Source organism: Diadema antillarum, unplaced genomic scaffold (genome assembly GCF_040938485.1).
Source record: "Diadema antillarum isolate AM-2024a unplaced genomic scaffold, OU_Dant_1.0 scf00000134, whole genome shotgun sequence".
Classification (NCBI taxonomy): Eukaryota; Metazoa; Echinodermata; class Echinoidea; order Diadematoida; family Diadematidae; genus Diadema; species Diadema antillarum.
Genome location: NW_027271023.1, coordinates 3,603,116 through 3,626,842, shown reverse-complemented (window position 1 = coordinate 3,626,842; position 23,727 = coordinate 3,603,116). Strand labels below are relative to the sequence as shown.

At 36.3% G+C, this 23,727-nt stretch overlaps 1 protein-coding gene across 1 annotated transcript; it reads left to right on the top strand.

The window, feature by feature from the left end:
- The first annotated feature begins 1,912 nt into the window (after positions 1-1,912).
- LOC139720850 (uncharacterized) lies at positions 1,913-6,535 on the top strand. Its single transcript, XM_071632185.1, has 5 exons — positions 1,913-1,979; positions 2,577-2,627; positions 3,246-3,299; positions 5,571-5,747; positions 6,519-6,535. The coding sequence occupies exons 1-5, from the start codon at positions 1,913-1,915 to the stop codon at positions 6,533-6,535; spliced, it is 366 nt and encodes a 121-aa protein (XP_071488286.1).
- Positions 6,536-23,727: the final 17,192 nt, after the last annotated feature.

Sequence of the window (23,727 nt, the reverse complement as noted above, 5' to 3'; positions counted from 1 at the left end):
GAACTAAACTGAACCAGTTAACAGTGACAGAGATGGAGACAGACATGTGCGATTTCGTAGTTCGTGTAAGAGCTTTTTTTTTTTTTTGTTCATCTATGTTGACAGACAGACAATGTCTCGTGGATACTGACATGAGCCGAGAGGTATACATCGTGTAAGTGTGGTGGGTTTTATGTTTTCATTAATTTCAGGAGTATTTATCTGGCAGTCTACTGACAAACTTTTACTTCCTTGTATATGTTGCCACAGCACACGGCATTAACACGATAGCCTGACAACCTTTCTCCCCCTACGCGTTATTTCACTTGTCTAGACTTTGTGTGCTTTAAGAGAGGTGTAACGACATGCAGCTGTTCGTCTCCCCCACCAAGAGTTCCTCTGCCATTGGGTATGTCAGTAATCTATCAAAATCATCATTTATACATAGAAGAGCTTGCATTCAAAAGGCGCTAAATCCATTGCAAAATGATGAATTTAGCGCGCAATGGATTTAGCGCCTTTTGGAAGCAAGCTCTTCATTATTATTATCCACACCTTACTCTCTTTTCACGCGCATACTGCGAAAACCCATGTACTTTGTGTGTGTGTGTGTGTGTGTGTGTGTGTGTGTGTGTTTGTTCTTATCTTGTGGTGGAAACATCGGTTCATTTTCCTTCTCTCCTCTAAGGATTTCAAATATGAACAATTCATGTCATGCTTTTGAAAAGTGTTGAACTTTCGTTTATGTGTATCTGCATAGCATTACTGTTACACCATTAGTCAGAGATACCATGATGTGTTATACCTCTTTGACATATAGATTGTGCAAATCAAACAAGAGACGTGGTGCCAACAGTGATGAAGATGACGACAGGTATGTGACGATCTCTTACTCTGTATAAGATGTACCTGAAAGTTTGTACTGGATGAGAGGCAGCATCGAAATGAAGCATGATAGTCGTCGAACGCCACTCTTATGCTTGCATTCTATTTCAATTTCATTTTTTCATATTTCGACAAAAACCTATAAACTTTCTTTGATAACAGAAAATAGGATTAAGTAAAACTATGTGAAATGAAAGAGTGTATAATAAGAGTAGAACCTTACGATAAATTGTACTTTGGCATTGGCTAACGGGGGACCATTAATAAGGCGCTCATCTGGCAACGCGTGAATTTTAATACCCGTAGACGTCAACGTGTCAATATACTTACGTGATGGAGCACTGATCTAATATCCTGCTGTCTTTAGTTGCCTATCAGCCTATGATTGTGTGCAACCAATTGAAGCGATTATCATTTAATGCCGATTAAAGGGTTCTTCATCATGTCCTTTATACTACAGATTCCACAAGTACAACCACGGTTCTACCGATAGTGACGAAGAGCACTCCAGGTATGTGTAAGTTCAAATACAGAAACGTAAATAAGCAAATGACATCTTGAAGCTTAATTTCCATTGGCGCAATTTCGTATTTGAGTCTAAGATTTAGGATTACTAGCAATTGCATTCTTCACCCATTGGCGTGCAAATTATATAGAGACTGAATTCGTAGTCGTGGTGTCTGTCAATAGTGCAACATCCCGGGCCACTCACGCACAAGTGTTTGTACATGCCTATGATTCATGTGTTCATCTGCCATTACTTGCTCTTGATTAAAAACATATAATGTGAATGGGCAACTGGTAAAAAATAAGATGTAACTTGGGTTCAAATGTTATGAATCGTACAGTATCAGCATCCATGCTCTATAGAGCTGAAGTCAATGCAGGGATGAAATACACTTGTAGCAATAATTAGAACAAAAAAGTGCCTTGATCTGTTGATGTGCTCTTTTTTGATAAACATGTCCTTGCATTCATGCAAACGTGTCAGTATCTCACACCCTATTATCTCTCTTTCTGCATACATCTTACCAAAGGGTTGTCAACCATGACCGATGATACGCCTTTCCAAAGCACAGGCACGACCGTACCGTTAGTGACAGACGGTAAGACAGGTATGTGTCATATTCTACATTTTGTGAGATAAGTAGATATGCAAACAACTAATTGAAACATTATTTAGCTTATTTGTTTTATCAAAACAATACTATATTACGCTGAGCTATCAAAAGTTGCTCAGAAGTATATCATATACTTATCAATCTGCACATTATTTTGATATGGATTTTAAGCTGTGGTGTCTGTTAATAGCTACTTCATGATTAAGAATGATTACGTCTTTGCGTTTGTACAAGAATAATCCACGGTGAATGTGTGTGTGTGTGTGGGGGGGGGGGGGGGGGGGGTGGAGTTTACGTTCACGTTTGTGTATGTATGTACATTACACACTGGTTTTTATTTCCATAGGGTACTGATGAGGAAATAGAGTTGATCCATAGAGCTGTATTATTTGATCGAACTGTCTCATAGTATACTTGTCCACGAGCCAAAATGAATATGTCGGAAGTGTGGTGGGGTTTTTTGTGTCTTATTCCGGGATTGGTTCGATGATTTGGTGTTAGTCTAATGCCAATTTTTACTTCCTTGTATAGTGCTGACATTGCACACAATTCACGACTTGTAAACTGTAATATCATGTTCTTATCACATAGAATATCCACACCACACAACAGACGAACCAAAAGTTCCAGATATGAAGACAGGTATGTGCTATCTCGCACTCTGAAAAGAAAAAAAATATATAGTATTGTATATATATATACAACATGTGTACATATATGAAATGAAATTAAATATGTTTGCATATATATATATATATATATGTGCGTGGGGGTGCTTGTTTATAATGCACATGTACTATAATTTTGTTTCGCAGAAATTAAAATTATTACTGGATTGGGAGTTTTGTCTTTGGTGAAAAGTTGATTGGATGGTATAGTGGTTACTTGATTTGGTACATCAGTTTGTATCTGATCCAGTGTGATCTTCTTGGTGCCATACTATGGCAATGGTATGTATACATTGATTATAACTGATCGTCGTACTAGATGGTACTTCTCAATGGGAAGAAAAAGAAAGAAAGAAAGAAGAACAAGAACAAGAACAAGAACAAGAACAAGAAGAAGAAGAAGAAGAAGAAGAAAGTGATATACGCTTTCGGAGTAGTGATGCATGGGCTTTATTTTTTTCCGGGATTGGTGGGATGATTTTGGTGGCGGTTTAGTGCCAGATTTGAACTTCGTTGTATATGTTAACTTCACCGGAGTTATCGTATTGTATTGAACTGCAATATATCTGTTTTTTCTCTTTTCATGACTTAGAATATGCATACCAGACAAAACCAGACGTACCAAAAGTGCCGGACATGAATACAAGTATGTGTAAATTGTACTACGTGAAAACTATATATATATATATGTATATATATATATATATATATATATATATATATATATATATATGTATACATTATATGCACTATATTTATATATATTAAACTATATATTAGTGGCCCGGGGCCACTAAGGATTGAATTTCTTGACCCGAACGGACAACCAGAGAAAAAAGTTACTTTTACGTGAAGTTTGTGGAAAGTTTCCTTTCAGATCCTAAATGAATCCAATGTAGCGTCATCGTTGGATATAGCAAGAAGGCTACAAACCAAAGAGGCGGAAGGACATTAATTCCTGACAACCTTCACCCTATGCCACAAGCATTATATCTCTAAAATATCTTTATACGCTTTTTAGTTGTCAAGGAAACAAACTCCATAGGCACGTCCATAGCAGCTGAGTGCCCAGTTTTTACTTAATGTCAAAGACTAAACATCGATATTGAAAATGTTGAGGGAAAAAAATCCAAAACGTGTTACCGGTATATCACCAGCTTGTCTCACGTTACGTCTAGGTACAGGCAAGGGTACATTAAATGCTAGCAATTGCTTGTGCTAGCCTTTTACTCGAATCCGCATGCATAAAAACGAGCAATTGCTTGCGAGCAGAAGCTTTTGCTAGCAAGTACAAGCAGTAAACTGTTTCCCGCAAGCAATTGCTTAGAGACCAGGCATTTGCTTAAAAACGTATGCATAAAACATACCTTTTGCTAGTTCTTGCTAGCAATTGCTTACGATTTTCCAAGCTCTATAAAATGAGCTTGAGCTTTTGCTTAGCTGGGACGTTCCATTTTAAGTATCATTTTCATATTCATGAAAGAAAAAACACACTTGTGAAGGAGTGGTATAAATCTACAAGAAATTACTCATAAGTAGAGTAAAAAACTTTTTCATTTCAACAACGGGAATGTCTAGTGGTTAGCACGTAAAATGTGATGAAAAACAGGTGAGATCTCTGACTTCGGTGGAGAGCAAAGAGACCCGCTCCACGTGCGATCTGGAAGATCCGGGCTGCTGTAAGCAGTGATGGGAATCAGCCAGTAACACATGTGTGTGTAATTAATACTTGTGTGTGTGCTTCTGTGTGTGCATTTATGAGTGTCATTTCATAGCTCTTCTGCTATGTCAGGAAATGTTTCCGCACACACATGCCCTTTCAAATACATGCTGCCACACTCCTTTGTTATTGTGTTCGCACAGGCGTGACGACCCTTTTGTTGAAAACGCAAGCAATTGCTTGTGCGGGTCAAGCAAAGGGTATAAGCACAAGCAAAAGTTTATGCATATGGATTTAAGCAATTGCTTGAGCTAGACCTTCTGCTAGTAGAGCTTTTGCTTTTGCTTGAAGCAATTGCATACAAGCAATTGCTTGTTTTATGCATTCGGCCCATTGTAAATGTACAAACTTGTTGCAAGCAAGGAACTCGTTCCAATGGTTGTAGCTCCATGGCAAATGTTGTAGTTGCATTAGATTTCCACTTGCCTTGACGTAGTTGAAAGTTAGGCAGCGAATTCGGATTGTTCTGTATCAATAAAATAAACCGTAGGATTATGGACAAGTTCGATGATCGTCATACTTGGTGTGACACTATATACTTGCCAAAAAAAAAATCCACACAACCCAAAATTGCAATTTGGATCTGAGGACAATGATGTCAAAACTTTGAAATGACAAATTCCTTGCAACCAATTTACAGTGACGCCATTTTAGTGTAATCTGGTTTGATACTCAATAATATTTTGACGTACTCATTCCATTCCTCGTTTAAAGGTACTAAGCACCATTGGGAGCAGTGATCTAAAAATGAAAAATGTTGGAGTTATCATATTTGGTGCAAATTATGTTTAGGTCAATTGTATCACAAAACATCCTACGACATAAAAATGTTGCAGATAAGCCTGAAATATTAGGAGATATCACTATTTTCTTAATAATCCATAAGTGTAGACGGTTTAGTCTAGAAACAATGTTATCATATCTGTTGTTTACATCTTTTAAATATATTAAGCAATATTTGGTATGGATTATACTGATTAAAGTTTATACATTGGTTGTTTCTATCACTAACTCACATTTTAGAACTATTTTGAAGCACTATCAAGCTAGGTTTTTATTTCATATGCAAATTGTAGATAATGCCTTTAAAACTCGGGAAGTTCTTACTGTCTTTAAAGGAATTGTTCTTTCATTTGAGATTCCAGCTTCAATGTCATCATTCCGTTTTGTTTGTTTGTTTGTTTGTTTTGTCTTCAGTGTCTACCGAAGATGACACCTGGTGGTCACCGTGGACTGCTTGCAGTCGATCATGCGGGACGGGTACTCGGTTCCGCTATGCCGTTTGTAAACCTGAAACCAAAATTTCCGACTGCAAGAACGGTCGCAGTATTGCTTTGCAGCACCAAACCTGCGGACAATACAACAGTTGCCAAGGTTTGCTGTATACTTCATCCTGTTAAATTGATTTCCGGATATGTTGGACAACTTTGTTGTTTGCTTGTTTGTTTGTTTGCTTGATTTTGTCTCTTGTATATTACTTATCTATGTTTTGAATTTTTTTAAATGACGTGTTTTCGAGAAGAACTCTGAATCCAACTGTCAAGAAAAAAAAAAATGGCACTATTAATTTCTTGGTGTACATATAAATATATTTTTCCTTTACTCCCCAGCGTACTGCCGACGAGTCTGTCTAAATGGTGGAAGGTGCGTTGGCCCTGCAGATGAATGTCTGTGTCCACGAGGCTATTTCGGATCACATTGTCAGTTTTGTAAGTTTGTCGTTAGGTGTTCGTAACCATGAATATGCAAATTAGGTGAACTACTGATGCCATCAGCTGGTTCCATCAGCTTACAATTCTTACATTGGTTTATGCACAGAAATATCATTAAAAAATTCACCCAGCGGGCTACAGCTGCCCTCTGTAAAAGGAACAGGCTATAGTAGCAATGTTAAGAGAAGGATTATAAGAAGACTGTATAGCCAAAATTCACAGTGGGACAATGAGACATAAACACGACACTATTACAAGTGATGGTAGTATCAGACTCCATACTGCGAGGGACCAACAAAAGAATAATGTATTGGGCAGTAGACAAAACAATGATGACAATGTATTATGGCCCACGTACAGAAACCTTTGTGGTGACCGTGCCTTCGCCTCCATTGTCCCCACCCTTTGGAATAAACTCCCTCTTCATATTCAGAATACCTCATCTATTGAATCATTTAAAATCCTTTGCAAAACTCACCTGTTTAATCAGTTGTATTTTTTTTTTTCTGGAGGCGCAGACAGTCAGTCACTGTATCACATGTGTTGTTTTTTCTTCTTTTTTTTTGACTGTAATGTTGGTTTTGCATTATCCTAATGTTGTGTTTTCTAGTATTTTTGTATGAATAGCATCAGTGCGCTTAGAAACACCAGTATAAAGCGCCATATAAGTGTAATAATAATAATGAAAATAATGATAGTAATAATAATAATGATAATAATAATAATTATTATTATTATTATTATTATTATTATTGTTATTATTATCATTATTATTATTATTACTACTACTACTACTACTGTTATTACGTGTCTACGATTTCTAGCATTGGATGAGATACGGTTTTTAAACACGAAAATATGAATTAGATAAGTGTTTATGAAAATTGTATGTATATTTTGAATAATCTTCCCAGCATATTTCCGACGATTGTGTCTAAATGGTGGAAGGTGCGTTGGTGCAGGTACATGCATATGTCCACAAGGCTTCTATGGACCGCAGTGCCAATACAGTAAGTCATGTAATAGGGACGTACAAGCAAATTCATAAAATCATAGAGATAAACAGCCCCGGGCCGATACTGAAATACTCCGTTAAAAAAGTATCGTATAACATGATTCAGGAATACTTAGGAATATATACAAAGAAAAGGAGGGGTCGAATATCTACAAAGTAAAGCGATAACCAATGAGCCTGAGATCTTATGTTTGGTAAATAACAGAATATTAAGACGTTTTCAGTTATCCCTGGTCACAGTGAGCTTATCCATCGAATAACTTGATACTTACCTTGCTTTTTTATTCTAGCAATCATTGCTATCATAAAGAAATACATAAAGAAAAGCTTAAATGTGTTTCATACAAACGAAGCGATTGCATATTTCCATGACGTCTAGTGTAAGATGCTATTGTGCGCAAATAATTATCCAATTAATAAAAGAAAAGACAAAACATGAATACTCTGGTAAAGATGAGGGTAGTCGTACCTCAGTACCCGAACAATTAGGCCAATACTTGTGTGGAGGGAAAAGTTCCAATAATTTCTCGTTTACAAATAACAGGAAAGATTCATGAGGCTGAAAGTGTAAGGTTTACCAAAATGAAATTGTTGTATATCAGAGTAAGGAAGAGGAAGTGGAGTATGGATTATCTAAAATGTTATTCGTAGACTCAAGTATATGATGGACTTGTCTCTTGACCCTTTCCTTTGGCTCATGTGTAAGGTTTAAAATACTGAAGTAAATTCTAGACTGCAATGCTTGTGTACCAATCAGCATACCATTCTAATGTTATCTCTTTAGGTTTACTGCAGTTTAATTCCAATTTATTTGTTACATTGTTAAATCAACGTTAATATCGTACAATTCTACGTTGAAAGTGATATTCCTGCCTGAAATTTCAAAGAATTCCGTTTGTTTGTTCCGCTGTCATTTATAGTGTCTGACTTCCAGGTTAATGTCAGGGCCAATGAAAAAATAAACCTAGACAATAATATCTACCAACATTAGTTACAAACATCCTAATTTTTCGTCAATCTACGGCGACATCAATTATTTTCACGGTTACCGTATGGACAATCACGTACATTAAGTTTGCGGCTACGATTGCAGTATCAGGACATATTAATAGGCCTACATCACAGAATGATTAGCCGAAGTTTAAATAACATCTATTGCATATAACTTTATTAACTCATATTATGTTTTGGACCCTTTAGTTCTGCTAAAAAAGAAAAAAGATCCCTTCTAATATTGACACTACACACCACATGAACCATTCTCTACACCAAAATATATCGCATCTTTTATTTTTCCAGGCAAGTGTCCGCGAGGCTGTGCGAGAGGGTTTGTGTGTGTTGACTTTAACACATGTTTCCATTACCACTCATCATGGTAAGTTCTCGATCAACTTTTGAAAAAGCAGGAAAGGGTATTGGCATTTATGCAATGTCATCAATTAATCGCTGTTTATTTGAGGCATTTGTATTGTTGTTTTGAAGCTAAAATAGATAATCGCGTCTTCTGACCTGTCAGGTTTAAAAATAAAAGTTATATTAAAACATGGTGTTTTAAAATTAAATTATAAGATAATAAAATATACTAATGCTGTGGCATCAATCTGGAATAAATTTGGTATCAGCACCCTCGAATTGACAAGAAACCATCAAAAACATAGCATATATCCAAAAACAAGGTTAAATGCATTTTCTATGGAACCTTGCCTGGATTATGTGCCTCGCTTAGTTTTATATATTCACGTAAGATCTTCGGGTTTAATAAATAACAAGAAAAAAAACTGCTGACAAGTTCTTTGAATGTGAACTGTTATCATTGCTATTAATTGTTCAATAGTCGTCCTGCAATTTTCTTTTTTATCATTATAGTTTCTAAAGGCACGATGACTGAGCATGACATTAGTGTTCTTTTTTTTTCATGTAACTCAGGAGTTTGGAAATGAAAGGATGAAAAAGTGGCAACCTTTAACCCACGTTTTTAAAACATAATCTATTGACTATGATTATTGTTAATTTTATACCTCATATATAGAATCCTCTCATCTGATTGATTAAAAGTGGAGTCATGAAAATAGCTGTGCCCCAAATCAACTGTGCCCTGTAAATAGGTTTGGAGACAGTCGCGACCCCGTACACATAGATCGCTTATGTACGCACCAATGATACGACCGCCGCGCATTCCATCAGCGTGCTGTAAAAGAGACTAGCGGTCACAGATCGCGATGAATTTGACCTTTCATTCACGTTCGCAGACGATCGACCTTTGCTTAGTCCTTGTTTAATTCAGGTAACCTTTTAACCAATCAGATAAGAAGAATCTATATTTTCGGTATATAAAACAAATAATGACAGCTTGACATTCGGGGCACAGTTAAAATTATGTAGGCCCTCGGTGATGTGAAAACCATAATGTTAACTGTGCCCCTCATAGCAGTCATTATTTGTATATTATATACCTCATTTCTAGAATCCTCTCATCTGATTGGTTAAAAGGGGAGTCATGAAAATAACTGTGCCCTATTTTTGAGTTACTGTGACCGGGGCCCGGTCACAGTTAGTGAATAGGTTTTAGAGACAGTCGCGACCCCGTAATCGTAGATCGCTCATATGTACGCACCAATGATACGACCGCCGCGCATTCAATCAGCGTGCTGTAAAAGAGACTAGCGGACTGTTTTGGAGACAATCGCAACCCCGTAGTACACGTAATGTAGTGGCACACATCACACTGTACGCACCAATGATACGACCGCCGCGCTGTCGATCAGCATTGATTACGAGTGCTGTAAAAGAGACTAGAATCTATATTTTCGGTATCTATATTTCGGAATCTATATTTTCGGTATACAAAACAAATAATGACTGCTTGATATTCGGGGTACAGTTAAAATTATGTAGGCCCTCGGTGATGTGAAAACCGTAACCATGCCCTCAGCTTCGCTTCGGGCATAGTTACGGTTTTCACATCACCTTGGGCCCATAATTTTAACTGTGCCCCTCATAGCAGTCATTATTTGTATACTACAGCATCATATCGGAGTCTAGCAGACTGATCAATTAGTATAATTATGTTTTTAATTATAATGAATTGTCTTGAATTAACATTGATCAATGAGATTGTAACATCACATTAATGTCAGCCTTTCCATTTGTTAATGTGTGTGGGGTGTGTTTTGTTATAGATTTGGGTTGGGCTTGTCTGTTAAAACAAACGAACGCACACACACACACAAGAAAAAAAATAACCCATTAACAACTGCACATAATAAGTAGAGCATATGAGTTAGTTTGAGGAACTAGCCGGACACATCATTCAAAAGTTAAAGAAGTTTTAAATTCTCGGTGCCTCCATCGCTTGATGAGAAGACTATACAACAGTTCCTGACGTTATTATACAAACTGTACATTCACTCAATTTACGCTTATACTTGGGAATTTTTCCCAATTAAGAAACAAATATACTCTTAAAAGGAGATTTGTCCTTTTTTATCATTTAGATATATTTTCTTGTTAAAGAGGAGTAAACACATACACTTTCAGATGTGCTTGGTAAACTTCTTAAATTTTCACCAATCTCTCTCTCTCTCTCTCTCTCTCTCTGTGTTTTTTAGGCCTAACTGGTGCACATTTCAGTCATACAGACAAATCTTTGCAGTGACCTACGTGCAGCCGGTCATACAGAGATACAGAATATCATGCGGGTATCCAGAGTGGTTACAAACATGTGAATCGGCAAGGTACGTAGAACCGACTTGATAGTTTACTAATGCAGGCGTTGCACTGTCCCAAAATTGAGCAGAGACAGACGCAAATTCATCTCAGATCGCAGTAGCGGATCCAGGCGTGGGCGCACTGGGAGCCCTTTAATTTTTGTTTTAAAAAAAAGCAAAAAAAAAAATGGAGGGGGGGGGGGGGAGCACGCGCTCCCCCTTAATTCTGTAAATGGTCCGTCCCTGGATGGTATAAACTTTGGGTTATTCTTGAAACCATTTTGAGTCATCGTATGATGATGGGGTTTCTCCGAATCCGTGAGCGGTTTCAAAGTATTTAGCAAACCATGAGGTACCCCTAAGGTCTTGCAAATGTTCGTTCAAATGACAATTCTATGTTTGTATGGTGATCTTGTGTCAATTTCAGGGCAATATAACGCCACCATTAGGGAAGATTTTACTGGAATCACTCATCCCTTGAAATTGACACCACTCTTTTATTATTATCATTGAAATGGGGATCTTTGTTTGCCTTCGCCACTTATCAAAATCGACTAAATCTTTAACAAAGGAAATTGAAAATGTCAGGTCTACGGAAGGTATAATACACTAGATATCGTATACGCTATTAGCGCATTATGTTGGAAAGACACAGAGAGCAAAGATTTGAAAGATAATTTGAATGAATGCGTTGAATAAATAATCATTTATCTTTCTTTTTTGTTTTCAGTGAGTAAGCATTTCTAAATCAAGTCTAACTTCTCATCATTTTGAATCAGCCGTAGATATTTATTATTCCCATTACTTTTTAGTAATGAAACATGAATAAGTATAGTGTTTACATTTCTCCTCATTTTTGCCTTCTAAATCCAGAGTGATTTACAGGATATACTACCGAACTAGCCAGCGAATAGCCTACAGATGCGCTTCCTATGGTTGAAATCAGCTCGGTGTGATCCAAACTCAATAGAAGTCTTTTGAAAATGTGTCGTAATAGAATGTGCATGTAAGTTGTTGACGAAATGATATGATGCCGTAATGATTTACTCTCGGTGCTAGTTTAAAGTGAGAACTCTTTCACTCGGACCTTTGGAATGGAAATACATAATATATGTATATATATATATATATATATATATATATATATATGACCTTCTACTACAAAACCAACAAAAAGTCGCCAAAGGATGGATTCTTACGGGCAAATTCTGAAAGAGAACTGAAAAAAGTGGCTCTGAAGTACAGGGTCTTTTCAAGCGCTTAATCTTTACTAAGCCGTTCTACCTCTGCCATGAATGGGACAAAAATATGATGTGAACCACTGTAGCAACAACAATTAAGGTATTATTGGATTAATCTGAAATTGAGCATGCTCTATCAACACATTTTGTCCATGATTAATGTCAATTTTCAAAGCAGTAGCATCATCCTTAAAACACTGAACTAGGGCTTTCTATAGCTCAGTCGGTAGAGCACTGGGCTAGCATCCGGAGGTCTCGAGTTGGAATCCCGATGGAATCCCATTTCTTTGTTAATTTTTCCACCTTCAAAAAGTTATCAGAGTTGAAAGTGAAGAGCGTCCAAAGGATTTTCAAGAAATTTAAGAGGCCTCCAAGAAAAACCTAATCATACTACTCTGCCAAAAGGGGGTTGTAGAAAAAACTGCTGAAAACCCACTTTCCCATTCAATTTATAACCCCCAAAGTCAAGAGTAATGTAGACTAAGAACAGCTCTTTCAGAAAATATGAAAAACTCAAAATTGACTTGGTTTACCCGTTTCACCTTTCTTGAGTCCTCACGTAAAATCGAGGGGTGCGACTTTTTCATGTTTTGTAGTGCACGGCCACATGTATATTTATGTGTATAATATTATATTCCTTTTTTCTTGATGTATAGTATACCCTTCGAAACGAAGTTGTACACGAGTCAAAGTGTGTCAGAATGTGAAAATTAGCGTACATACTTGAAAATATACATTTACATATTTAAGAAGTCCATAATAAGGATATGCGTATGTACGAAATCTCATTTTGTAAAATGATGGTGAAGTTATCGTTTTTAAACGATATTTAAATTAGTCTGTTAGAAAGCAATATTGATGATGCATTTCAGTTTTGTTCATTCTCCTTCCACAGACATGGTTGTATATGAAGAAACAAATGTAATTGTCAACGCATTGCATTTTTTTTTTGTGCATGTCATGAGTTCGACACTCACGAATCATATACATGTATCCCACAAGTCGTACAGCCCATGACTCATACAGTCCACGAGCTATACAAGCCACAAGTCATACATCCCATGAGTTCGACACCAAGCAAACAAGGCGCGGGAGACTGACAAATTAAGCCCAGGAATGTAATGTCGAACTCGTGGGCTGTTTCTTATAACGTAGTTTCGAACTCATGGGCTGTATGACTCGTGGCCATATGATTCATGGACCCTTTTCAATGTCGAACTCGTGGGCTCCATGATTCGTGGGTGTTGGTCTCATGGGATAACCCCATACATTTTTATAAGAGACAGAACATTGTGTTAGGTGGAAAAGAAAATCAAGTGCAGTAGACAACGCATGGATCTTTTGCACAATATTTCCTAGTTGGGCTTTTACAGAAGTCCTCTGGACAAGATTTTGTACTCATCAAATTTCCCGACTGTGAAGTAGTGTTTTGATAACTTTCAATATGACTGGCCTATTGATGATTGGCAAGTTCATCATGGCGGACAGTTTTTAACAGTAGAGAAAAAAAAATTGATAATTTTTCTTTTAGTTTCTACCATTTAGATATCGATGTTGTTGTTGTTGCTGTTCATGGCTTTTGGCGAATTATTCCTGCAACTTATTGGTTTAGGCTTATGTGGTGGTTTCTGTAACTTTTAATTGTTGTATAGAGATCAATTTGTCATTCATCTTAACATTTAAAGCCCAGCGAAAACGTTCTGCCATTGACTCGACTGAACTGTCTCATTTTTACCTATTATAAATACAATGAGAATCCTGGTTCAATTTCACCCATGCGTCTTATACATATACTCCAGCTTTTACCCATGTCATGAAAATTATCCATATATCATATTACATGTATATATACAAACAGCTTTTGCACGTATATAATTTCAGTACTTTTACGCACCTTGTAACAATGAATAAAAAAAAATAAAAACGAAGTCAATCGATTTATGTTGAAATTAGAATGAGTGTTGCAGTTGTTGTTATGTGTGTGTTCTGAACGTTGGATATTTTCATGTCACGATGGTCATGAGCCGTGATAATCTCTGATCGTTTTCGATCCGTTATTACTGATAACCACTTCCATCCGTGTTTTACAAATCCCTGGTATGTCTACCTATCATCGTTACTCGACACCTAGTGCAAGATGGGGGGGGGGGGAGGGGGAGGCGGATACAACAGGTAAGACATGTTTTACAGCAGGATAGGAACATGATAGAGAAATATAGAAAACAAACACGATAAAGAAAAACGAAACGAAAATTTGGAGAGCTAATAAATTCATAAATTCCCACAGAGGTGTGCTTAATTTTGCTGCATGTAATTACCTTTCCGTATAGGCAAATCTGGCCACGAAAGCCATATAAATGTATAGCTAAATTTTGTGAGGATTTTTTTTTTTCGTCAGACGTTGGTTCCCAATGACGTAGACTTCAATTGCCTACTCTTTAATGAAAAAGAGAGATAACAATAGATTACAGCCAGTTACTAATTCTTGAACACTGCTTTTAAAAGATGACACAAAATACAGTAGCGGTTGTCGCGGTGACCATGTAGAAAAACACCTGCAGTTACTGCTGTTGTTACAACAGTCACAATACTAACAATGTTTTTCGCCATGTCCGCGGTCGGTCGGCTATGACAAATGGACATCTCCATTAGTGATTATTACTCAGGTCAATTATCAATTTACTACAACATGTTTCCAATAAGAATGGAAAATGTACAATCCCCAGACAGTATACGTCGTTGGTGCAACGCATGCACCCTTTCCATATTAGGGTGATACCAATTGCTACTGCAGGTAGGGGGCATGGTCCAACTCTTGTGTGTTCATTTATCAGTTCTGCACCTCCCCTTAAAGCAGACGAGTGGTGTAAGGAGTTTTCCTCAGAACTCAGGGGGCTAACAGCTATCTGTACCAGGCTCCAGGTTCTCAATGTACAGCTGTATTACAGTGTGACAGACACTAAGTTGATTTGTTCTTATAAATACATGTATTGAGGACGTCAGGAGCAACAAATTGTCTGGATTTCCAACACCGTAATAGTCACTAAAGTATCGTTCTGGAGGGGTGGTTGTCAAATCCTGCTTATGTTTGTTTAATGTTACACGTCAAACATCATTTACGCGCCGTACCTGCAGGGGTCGAGACACGGTGTCTGATCACCCAATCGTGCGACCGTGAGCGATCCTTAAAATTGCAGTACGCTCAACAAGCAAACAGCACGTGACCTCTAGATTGGTGTCCACAGTACAAACTAACAGATTAAAACAGGGCCAGAGTTAACTTCTACTAAATTACGATGAGGCTATGTGGGTATTTTGCAATTCAGTGTTAGAAAGAGATTATATCAAGACCAACTTGTGTGAATGCGGGGAATGTGCGCGTTTTCGTGAGCTAAATTCATATTCATAGTCATTGTGGAATATGGATATAATACATTGGAGGCATATGGAGGAGGTATAGCTTTTATAGAGGAAGCTATGAATGCAACTCAGTTGTAACATTAAAGTAAAACTTGATTACCTGTGAGCTGTGTTTTCGGATTAAAGAACATTGAAAGGTACGGAGACAGATTGTCTGGCGGGCGGAAAGATCATGGCACAAGATGCTACCACCCTGACGTCGTTTGTCGTCCTTGTGATGACCCTGGTGCTGTCTTTTGGAAGAGGTAAGAGATTTCCTGTCTTGTGACGGAAGTACACGACAGAAGACAGAAGTTTACTACTGGAAAGTATGTTTGTGTATTGGTGTTTACGTGTATACATGTATTTTTGTGTTTAAAAGTTGGTTTTTAGTTTCTGTACAAGAGGAAACTGGTGTTCATTTGTGTCTGTAAACTTGACAAACACACACACACACACACACACACACACACACAGATAATTATAAAGAACAAACTATTACACATTAACTGGTAAGTCTTATGGTGAGGTTGACTGTCTCAATCCACCCCTTTGGGGTAATTGTGCCATCACGCCAAACCATGATGTTTTTCATAATCTTCTGGATTTTCCCATGTAATACTACGTAGGACATAGGGAAAATCCAGTCCAAATATAAGTATTCTGTTAAAGAGGAAGATATTACGAGTTCAAAGGTACAATTTTGATCGAAATCGGATGAAAAATAGGAAGTTAAATATATGACATTTTGAAGTTTCGCTATTTTTTTGGAAGTTCTTGAACAGTCAATATGAATATGCAAATAGAAAGTTACCATTTATGATGTAATCCCCTCACAACTTGCCATATAGTTTGCACATAAAATTCTGAAATTTCCAGTCTTCCAATCAAATGCAATTATGCCTGAGTATCAAATCCTGGTATACCTAACTAATCACTATTATGAAGCTATTAAACCAGGAAAAACATCATGTTTCTGACTTCAATAACAGAAACATTGAATTTTCGTCATTTTTTTTTTTTGTACACGCTCAACGGAAAATTGTGAGGTTATGACATGGTTGGCTCACTCATTTGCATATTCATATCTACTGTACAGGAACTATTTTGCAGAAATTAGCAAAACTTCAAAATGTCATGACTTATTTTTCGTCCGATTTCAGTCAATTTTTTATCGTTGAACTCGTAAGATTTCACTCTTTTTTTTCGTCAGACCAACTTATATTTTGACTGGGTTTCCCCTTTAATAGTTTCATCATGACAAACAATTTCATATCTCTTTCTTTTTTTTTCATATTCCCTTTTATTTTGTTCATGTTATACTACATGATATGGATGGTCAATTTGACCCACATGGGATAATCCGAATCAGACTGCAAAAGAATAGATTCAATGTATGCATTGCGTTCAGCTGAAAATATTGAAAGACGGTATTTACTTTTAGATTTCTCGTCAGAATATCCATGTTTCTAAATTTCATTCCACAAACGATGAATTGGCAAACTGGTCTATACGTGGACATATAAAAAAAATGCACATTTTCAACCTTTACTATAAACATAAACAGTTAAGGTAGCGTAATAACTTGAAATGAACTTACACAAAGCAAAACTAACCAGAGTGAGACAGTCATCACAAGAGTGCTATACAGTATCGTGGGTACAGTTTGTAATAATCGTTGAGATATTATCAGATAGATTCTGACTTCAAGAGTGCGCATTAAACTCATGTATCTTAAAAGATAATAATACTTCGTGAAAATAACGGTACTGTGGCGATAACACGGAGTGGTTTATACATCTACCATAATAAAGAGAGACCAAAATCGAAGGGTCGTTGGGACTCTAACTAAAGTTTTGTATTCTTTCCATTTAATATATCCTGACAAAAAATCTCATATCATATCTAGTGCATCTGGCAGGAAATGACTCATATTCCACTTGATTATCATATCTACTTCAGGCGTGATAACAAACGCAATGTGATGGCATTACCATACTATGTCTTCTTCTTCTTTTTCATATTAAATGCTCAAGAAGAAATCTGCAGGATATGAAGCAAACTTGTAAAAGAAGGCATGAATATGGGCCCATAAAAGTTTGCATACTGCTCTTCAGTAAACATGTGAAGATGGCAACCACCAACTGGTACAAGAACATATAAATACAATTTAAGGACCAATGATGCCAAAGTCTCTAATATTACCCCATAATACGATGTGCAAATCTGATAACAGGTGTTTACTTTTACTTCAGAGTCACCCACCGACAATGGCTTATCAAAGCCGTTCCATGTCCGGACACAGTTAGCAAGTAGATATTTGGCAGTAAGTCTTACATAAAAACCTATATTATAATAGTATATAGACATTCAACTTGGTATTCCTTACGAAATGCATGTATATATGTTTGGGAAACACTAATAACCATGTATATGGACATGATAAATACATAATCACTATGCTAACACAGTTATAAAGTGGCAAAGCTATAGGAACTGCATTTAAAGTTCGCAGTGCAGGAGCGGAACGTTATCTTGCATATGATTTTAACTATGACGTTTAATCAGGAGGTCACGATCACTGCATTAAAGATGATTAGTTTGACCCTGACTTCATGTATGGGCTGCCACGTGATTTTCAAAGGAAAATGTTACATTTTCTGTGCCCGGGTGACATGAGCATGAAATTATTTAAGAGCAATGGAAAGATAAATTATTTTTGTAATTGATTACAAAAAATTATTCATGAGTATTTTTCATTCACCTGCTCCCTCCAAGAATTCACCAAGTTGTAGTGCTAAGTTGTCACAAGTCATCGGCAAGCAGTATGGTTGTTAAAGTTTACTTTTACTTTTAATACAGTACCAAAACGGCCTATTGAAATAAATCATGATAATATATATATATATATATATATATATATATATATATACATATATATATGTATATATATATATATATATATATATATATACATATATATAATATATATATATATATATATATATATATATATATATATATATATATATTGTAAATAGACCTGAAATAGTTAAAAGGGCAGGGATTATAGTTACAGATGTAAGCGATCATTTGCCTGTGTTTTGTCATTATGATTTAGGTAATATTGAAAGTCCTGAAAAGATGAAATATTCATGATGAAATTATTATGATATCATTTTGCGAAAAGTTAAGTGAGATTGATTGGAACACAGTAATGATGTAATGCATAGTAATGTTGATGATCAATTCTTTGAATTTATGAAAGTGCATGGTAACCCAATTGTATAATCAGTGTTTTCCATATGTTGAAATTAAACGGAGGTGTAATCAATATAAAAAACCATGGTTTAATAATACTCTTAAGAAAATGTGTAAAAAGAAAAAAAATGTATTGCATTCTAATTATCTGAAGAATCCAACGAAGTATCGAAAGGCTGTTTATATTGCATATAGAAATAAAGTTGATGCTGATTTAAGTCAAAAGAACCGAAATTATTAATGTGATAAATCTAAGAATGTTCACAATGATATTAAAAGTACGTGGAAAACTATAAACAGGCTTCTTTGTAGGTGAGGGAAAAAGCGCAATATCGCTTTTTTTGCAACCGAATTGGCAATTTGTGTGTGACCAATATGGCATTGCTGATACATCCAATGTATTTTTTTAGTAATATAGCTTCAAAAATTGTAAATACTGTACCGTATACCTCTTCACATTTTACAAAATTTCCATCCCCAAGTGATCATCCTCACTCTGTGTTTTAAGGCCTATATAAACGTTTGTGATATTCTCGAAGTTGTACAAAATGTCAAAGCGGGTAAAAGTCCTGGATATACATGATATGATGATATTGATAGTTATTTTATTAAGAGGAGTATTATTGTATTTGTAAATCCATGCAATATGTTTAATACATCATTAGAGGATGGTGTTTTTCCAGTGTTTAAAAATAGCAAAATAGCCGAGGTGATAAATATCTTTTGACAAACTATAGTCCTATTTCTCTTTTATCTGTTTTCTCGAAGATATTTGGAAGGTTGATATATATTGATGAAATTTTTTACTTGAAAGATATTTCTTATATTCGAAATAATTTGGTCTTAGATAAGGGTATTCTTCATACATGGCTTTGATGGAATTATGTCTAATAGCACAGTCTTTCAAAAATAAAAAGATTTTGATGTGATTATTTTTAGATTTGTCTAAAACTTTCGATTGTATGGATCATAGCATTCTTATAAAAAAGATGGAAATATATGGTATTAGAGGAACTGCATTGAATTTGTTTTGGAGTTATTCATCTGTTCATGTGATAGCGTGCAATACGTGTCCATAAATGGTATATCGTCTACTTATCGTTGTGTTAATATTGGTGTTCCTCAGGGATTTTTTTTTCTTTTTTTTTAAGTTTCGGTGCCGGCATCGCTGGATGAGAAGGCTACAAGTTTATGACGTCACAGCGGGACAATGATAAAAAGATGATATTCAGAGAATTCAACATGGCAATTTTCATGTTTCTAGCATAATGATTGAGAACTTGATTTACCTCTTTCAGGAAGCAGGGGGAATAACATCACCCTTCATATGTCAGTATGTACCCCCAGACAAAGTTTGGTTGTCATAGCAGACATCAAATAATAGTCATCAGGGAGATCTGATACCGGTTAATGATCACGACGTATACATCATACAATAACGGTGAATGTTGTGAGCTACAGTATGTGCTGCGATACATTTTCATCACCATTCCCAACGCGCCGTATAGCATAACTACAACTATATACGATTACGCATAACATTCATGGATGAAAATGCAATTATGACGTGAGTAAAAAACAAAACAAAGCAAACCAAGCCAAAATGAAACAAAAACTAAAACTAAAACAAAACAAAACAAAACAGACCGTGCACTTTGATCGCATTGTTAGGGCTGAAAAGCACCTTTCAATTTCCTTTTTATTCCAGGATCATTTATAGGATGAGATCAGAACAATTTCACCTCATCCCCTTTCTCCTTAACTTCACCTTTCTTACAGTGGAAGGTGCGTCGTGCCCCAGTGGATGGATCAAGAGGCCGGACGAGTACGAGTGCTACCAGTTTGTGACCGATACCCAATCGTGGGACGGAGCACGGGCCTACTGCGGCATTTACGAAGGCAGTCTGGTATCCCTGAACGAGCCTGGAGAAAACGTATGTTTCCATTCACCAGTTCACTCCTCCCTCCATTCATTCATTTGTTATTGATTGATGTCTTATTGCTGTCAAACCTGGAACTGAATAGGCGTAAGAGTGTAAATGTTTTAAAATGATTATGCTTTACAAATCAGTCGTGCAAATACAATAAGTTTGTACATGTGTATGCATTTGACACTACTTTATAATAGACAGTTGAACAACAACATTCAAAACGTAACAACTCTGTCAAGTCCGCTGTATCAGTAATGTTTATGTTAGATCTCATATGAAAATAAGTGAAATCATGATTACCATAATAAAACTTCAGGTCAAATTTATTCAAGTAATTGTGCATTATAGATTTAGGGGCCAAGCCTACGAGTACTCAAAGATCATGAAAGATTATGTCAGAAGATCAGACGTTGATTTAATGTGATTGGAATTATTATCGCGGATCGAAGATTCCATGAGTAAAACTACTCTGAAACATTTCGTAATACTTCGAAATACATCCCCTTATAAGTGATGATAGAACACCACAATTGATATTGTTTTTATGGAGCAAATTAACCATATCTTTTAATTATTCAGACTAATGACATCTCTTCGATATAGCTTACTTTCAAATCTAACGGCGATGTCAAGGTTTTGCAAACCTAGAGGCATGTAATGTATGAAGGGAAAACCTGGCAAGTGATAGGAAAACTGTTTGAATCAAAATCTGTTATGAATACATAAAGCCTTTTACCAAAGTTCGCTTCGGCGAAACAATTTGAAAATGACATGAAATGGTATGCATATTTCAATTTTGTTTCTTAAAGAAAGAACAAAGAATACATGTTATGCAATATGTGAGTATTGGCAAACAACTCTCTACTTCAGGGATGGGGTCATCTTAGGTTATAATTTGCACATTTTCAACTATCACGATGGTGGCACATGCAGACCGGTGATATAACAACGTGCTTTTTGTGAGTGTGTTTTGTAAAATCATGTGTTGGTGTGTAAAGTCCAGAGATATGATATCAAAGCATACATGTCGCATGTTCTGTTTGTTTGTTTTTGTTTGCTTGTTTGTTTATTTGCCTTCGTTTTCTCCGGTCTAACATTTAGTGCTGAATTGATCTCTGAATGAAACATTCCAGTTGTCTTTTTTTTCATCTTTTGCTTGCAGGAATGGGTGATTTCACAGATCTCTGGAAACCAGGATTACTGGATTGGATTGGTTGATAATGACGGTCTTCTTCAATACTCCTGGAGTGATGGATCGGTGTATGACCCTTCCACTGCGTAAGAGAATCTCCTGCCATTCAGAAAAGAAAAAGCTAGAGGGAGAGAAAAAAGACTACCGATTGTTGCAGCAAACACGTATACTTCGGGTGGAACTTTTTAACAGTAATACCATCAAAGTTATTTCCTAGGTTTCAGATCTCCGCTTGATTAAAAAAGAATGTTTTCATAAAGAGATGATTATTTAGATCCTAATATTACCATGACTATATACTTCGTAAGTATAGATCCGATCTGTTCTTTCATTGTCTATGCAAGCTGATCACATTACTTTTATCTTTTGGAATTTGGCAGTACAATGTATTTGGTCACTCACCTACGGTATTGTCTGAGCGACAGTGACCTATAGTTTGACTGGCCATTTGGCCCCTGTATGGGACTCCGATAGTGTAATTCTTATTCATCTGACTGATTGCTGCAAAGAAGCAAAACTCCTTTTGTTCTCCTTGACTTCTTGTCAGAGTCTATTCATCTATCTATCAGATCAGTGTTTAGTTTGTGTGTATAACCTTTCCTTTCAATTTCTCCGAGACAAACATTTCTCATGGCGATCAAATCTCATTTGTTGACAAAACTAGTGTTACTAGACAAGTCAGTGCTAGTGAAAGGGAATAAGTGTAAAAATGTAACATCTCACAAATTTTTAACTGAAAACAAAATAACGAGTCCCGAAAAGTAAGTGAAAGGTGCAACATATCGTCATTGCTGAACATATTGCTGAACATTACTTGAACAATACCTTAACCAGTGGCTCTTTCTTAATCGTTTGTTTTGTACAAACATTATTTAGCCAAACAATTGAATGAAGGGACATGAGTTAAAAAGAACAAACAACAACAACAACAACAACAATAACAACAACAACAACAACAACAACAACAACACAACAGCAAGCAAGCAAAGTGAGGTTATGGATGTGCTCTGTACATGTCTGTTTTGTTAGATCTTGGGCAAGTGGGCAACCGAGTCATGGGAAAGGTGCGAGGACGTGCGTCAGAATGTCGGCTCGTGACAACTGGCAGTGGGTGGACTCGGACTGCGGCCCGGCAAAAGCATTCGTCTGCGAACGGTCGTTGTGTGAGTTTGACTCTGATACTAATAGTTAACCACAGAGTTGTTGGCATTTATTGCCGAAGTGATACCAGATGCGGATATAAATTCATGGCTCAATTTATGGCATGTTCGTGTTTACTTTGCATTTTTATTGTTTAATCTTTGAGTTACATGTTTTGCATGTACAATATTGAAGAAGGCATGGAACAAAACATTGTTTACATCGTCATGTTATAATCATGTTCATATCCATGTATGTCTTTCTACGATGCACATAAATGCATGTGGTACAATATACCACATGCACCATATATAACATGATATAATATAATAAAATATAATGTAATATAATATGATATAACATAATATAATATAACATAATATAATATAATATACACATTAATCATATTGATAAAGAGAGGGAATAGAAAGAGAGAGGGAGAGAGAAAGGGGGAGAATGGTTTGTATTGTGCGTCTCAGATAGTTGACTGAAAAATAAATCGATAACTGCAACCAAATACATGAAATGATGCGATGATGCGTGTGTACGCTTGCTTTGCTCACTGCAGAATTATCAGACCACGTCAAACTATGTATCGTAGGCGATGATCCTGAACCTGCACATCTAATTTCCTGCACATTTCTTGTACCCTGCACATTTGAATTCACTGTGATTTCTTGTTCCCTATTTGATATTTCAAATCTTTTGTTTCCAGCAACCTCCATTCTTTGTGATGAAGCGAACGGGTGGCAGTCC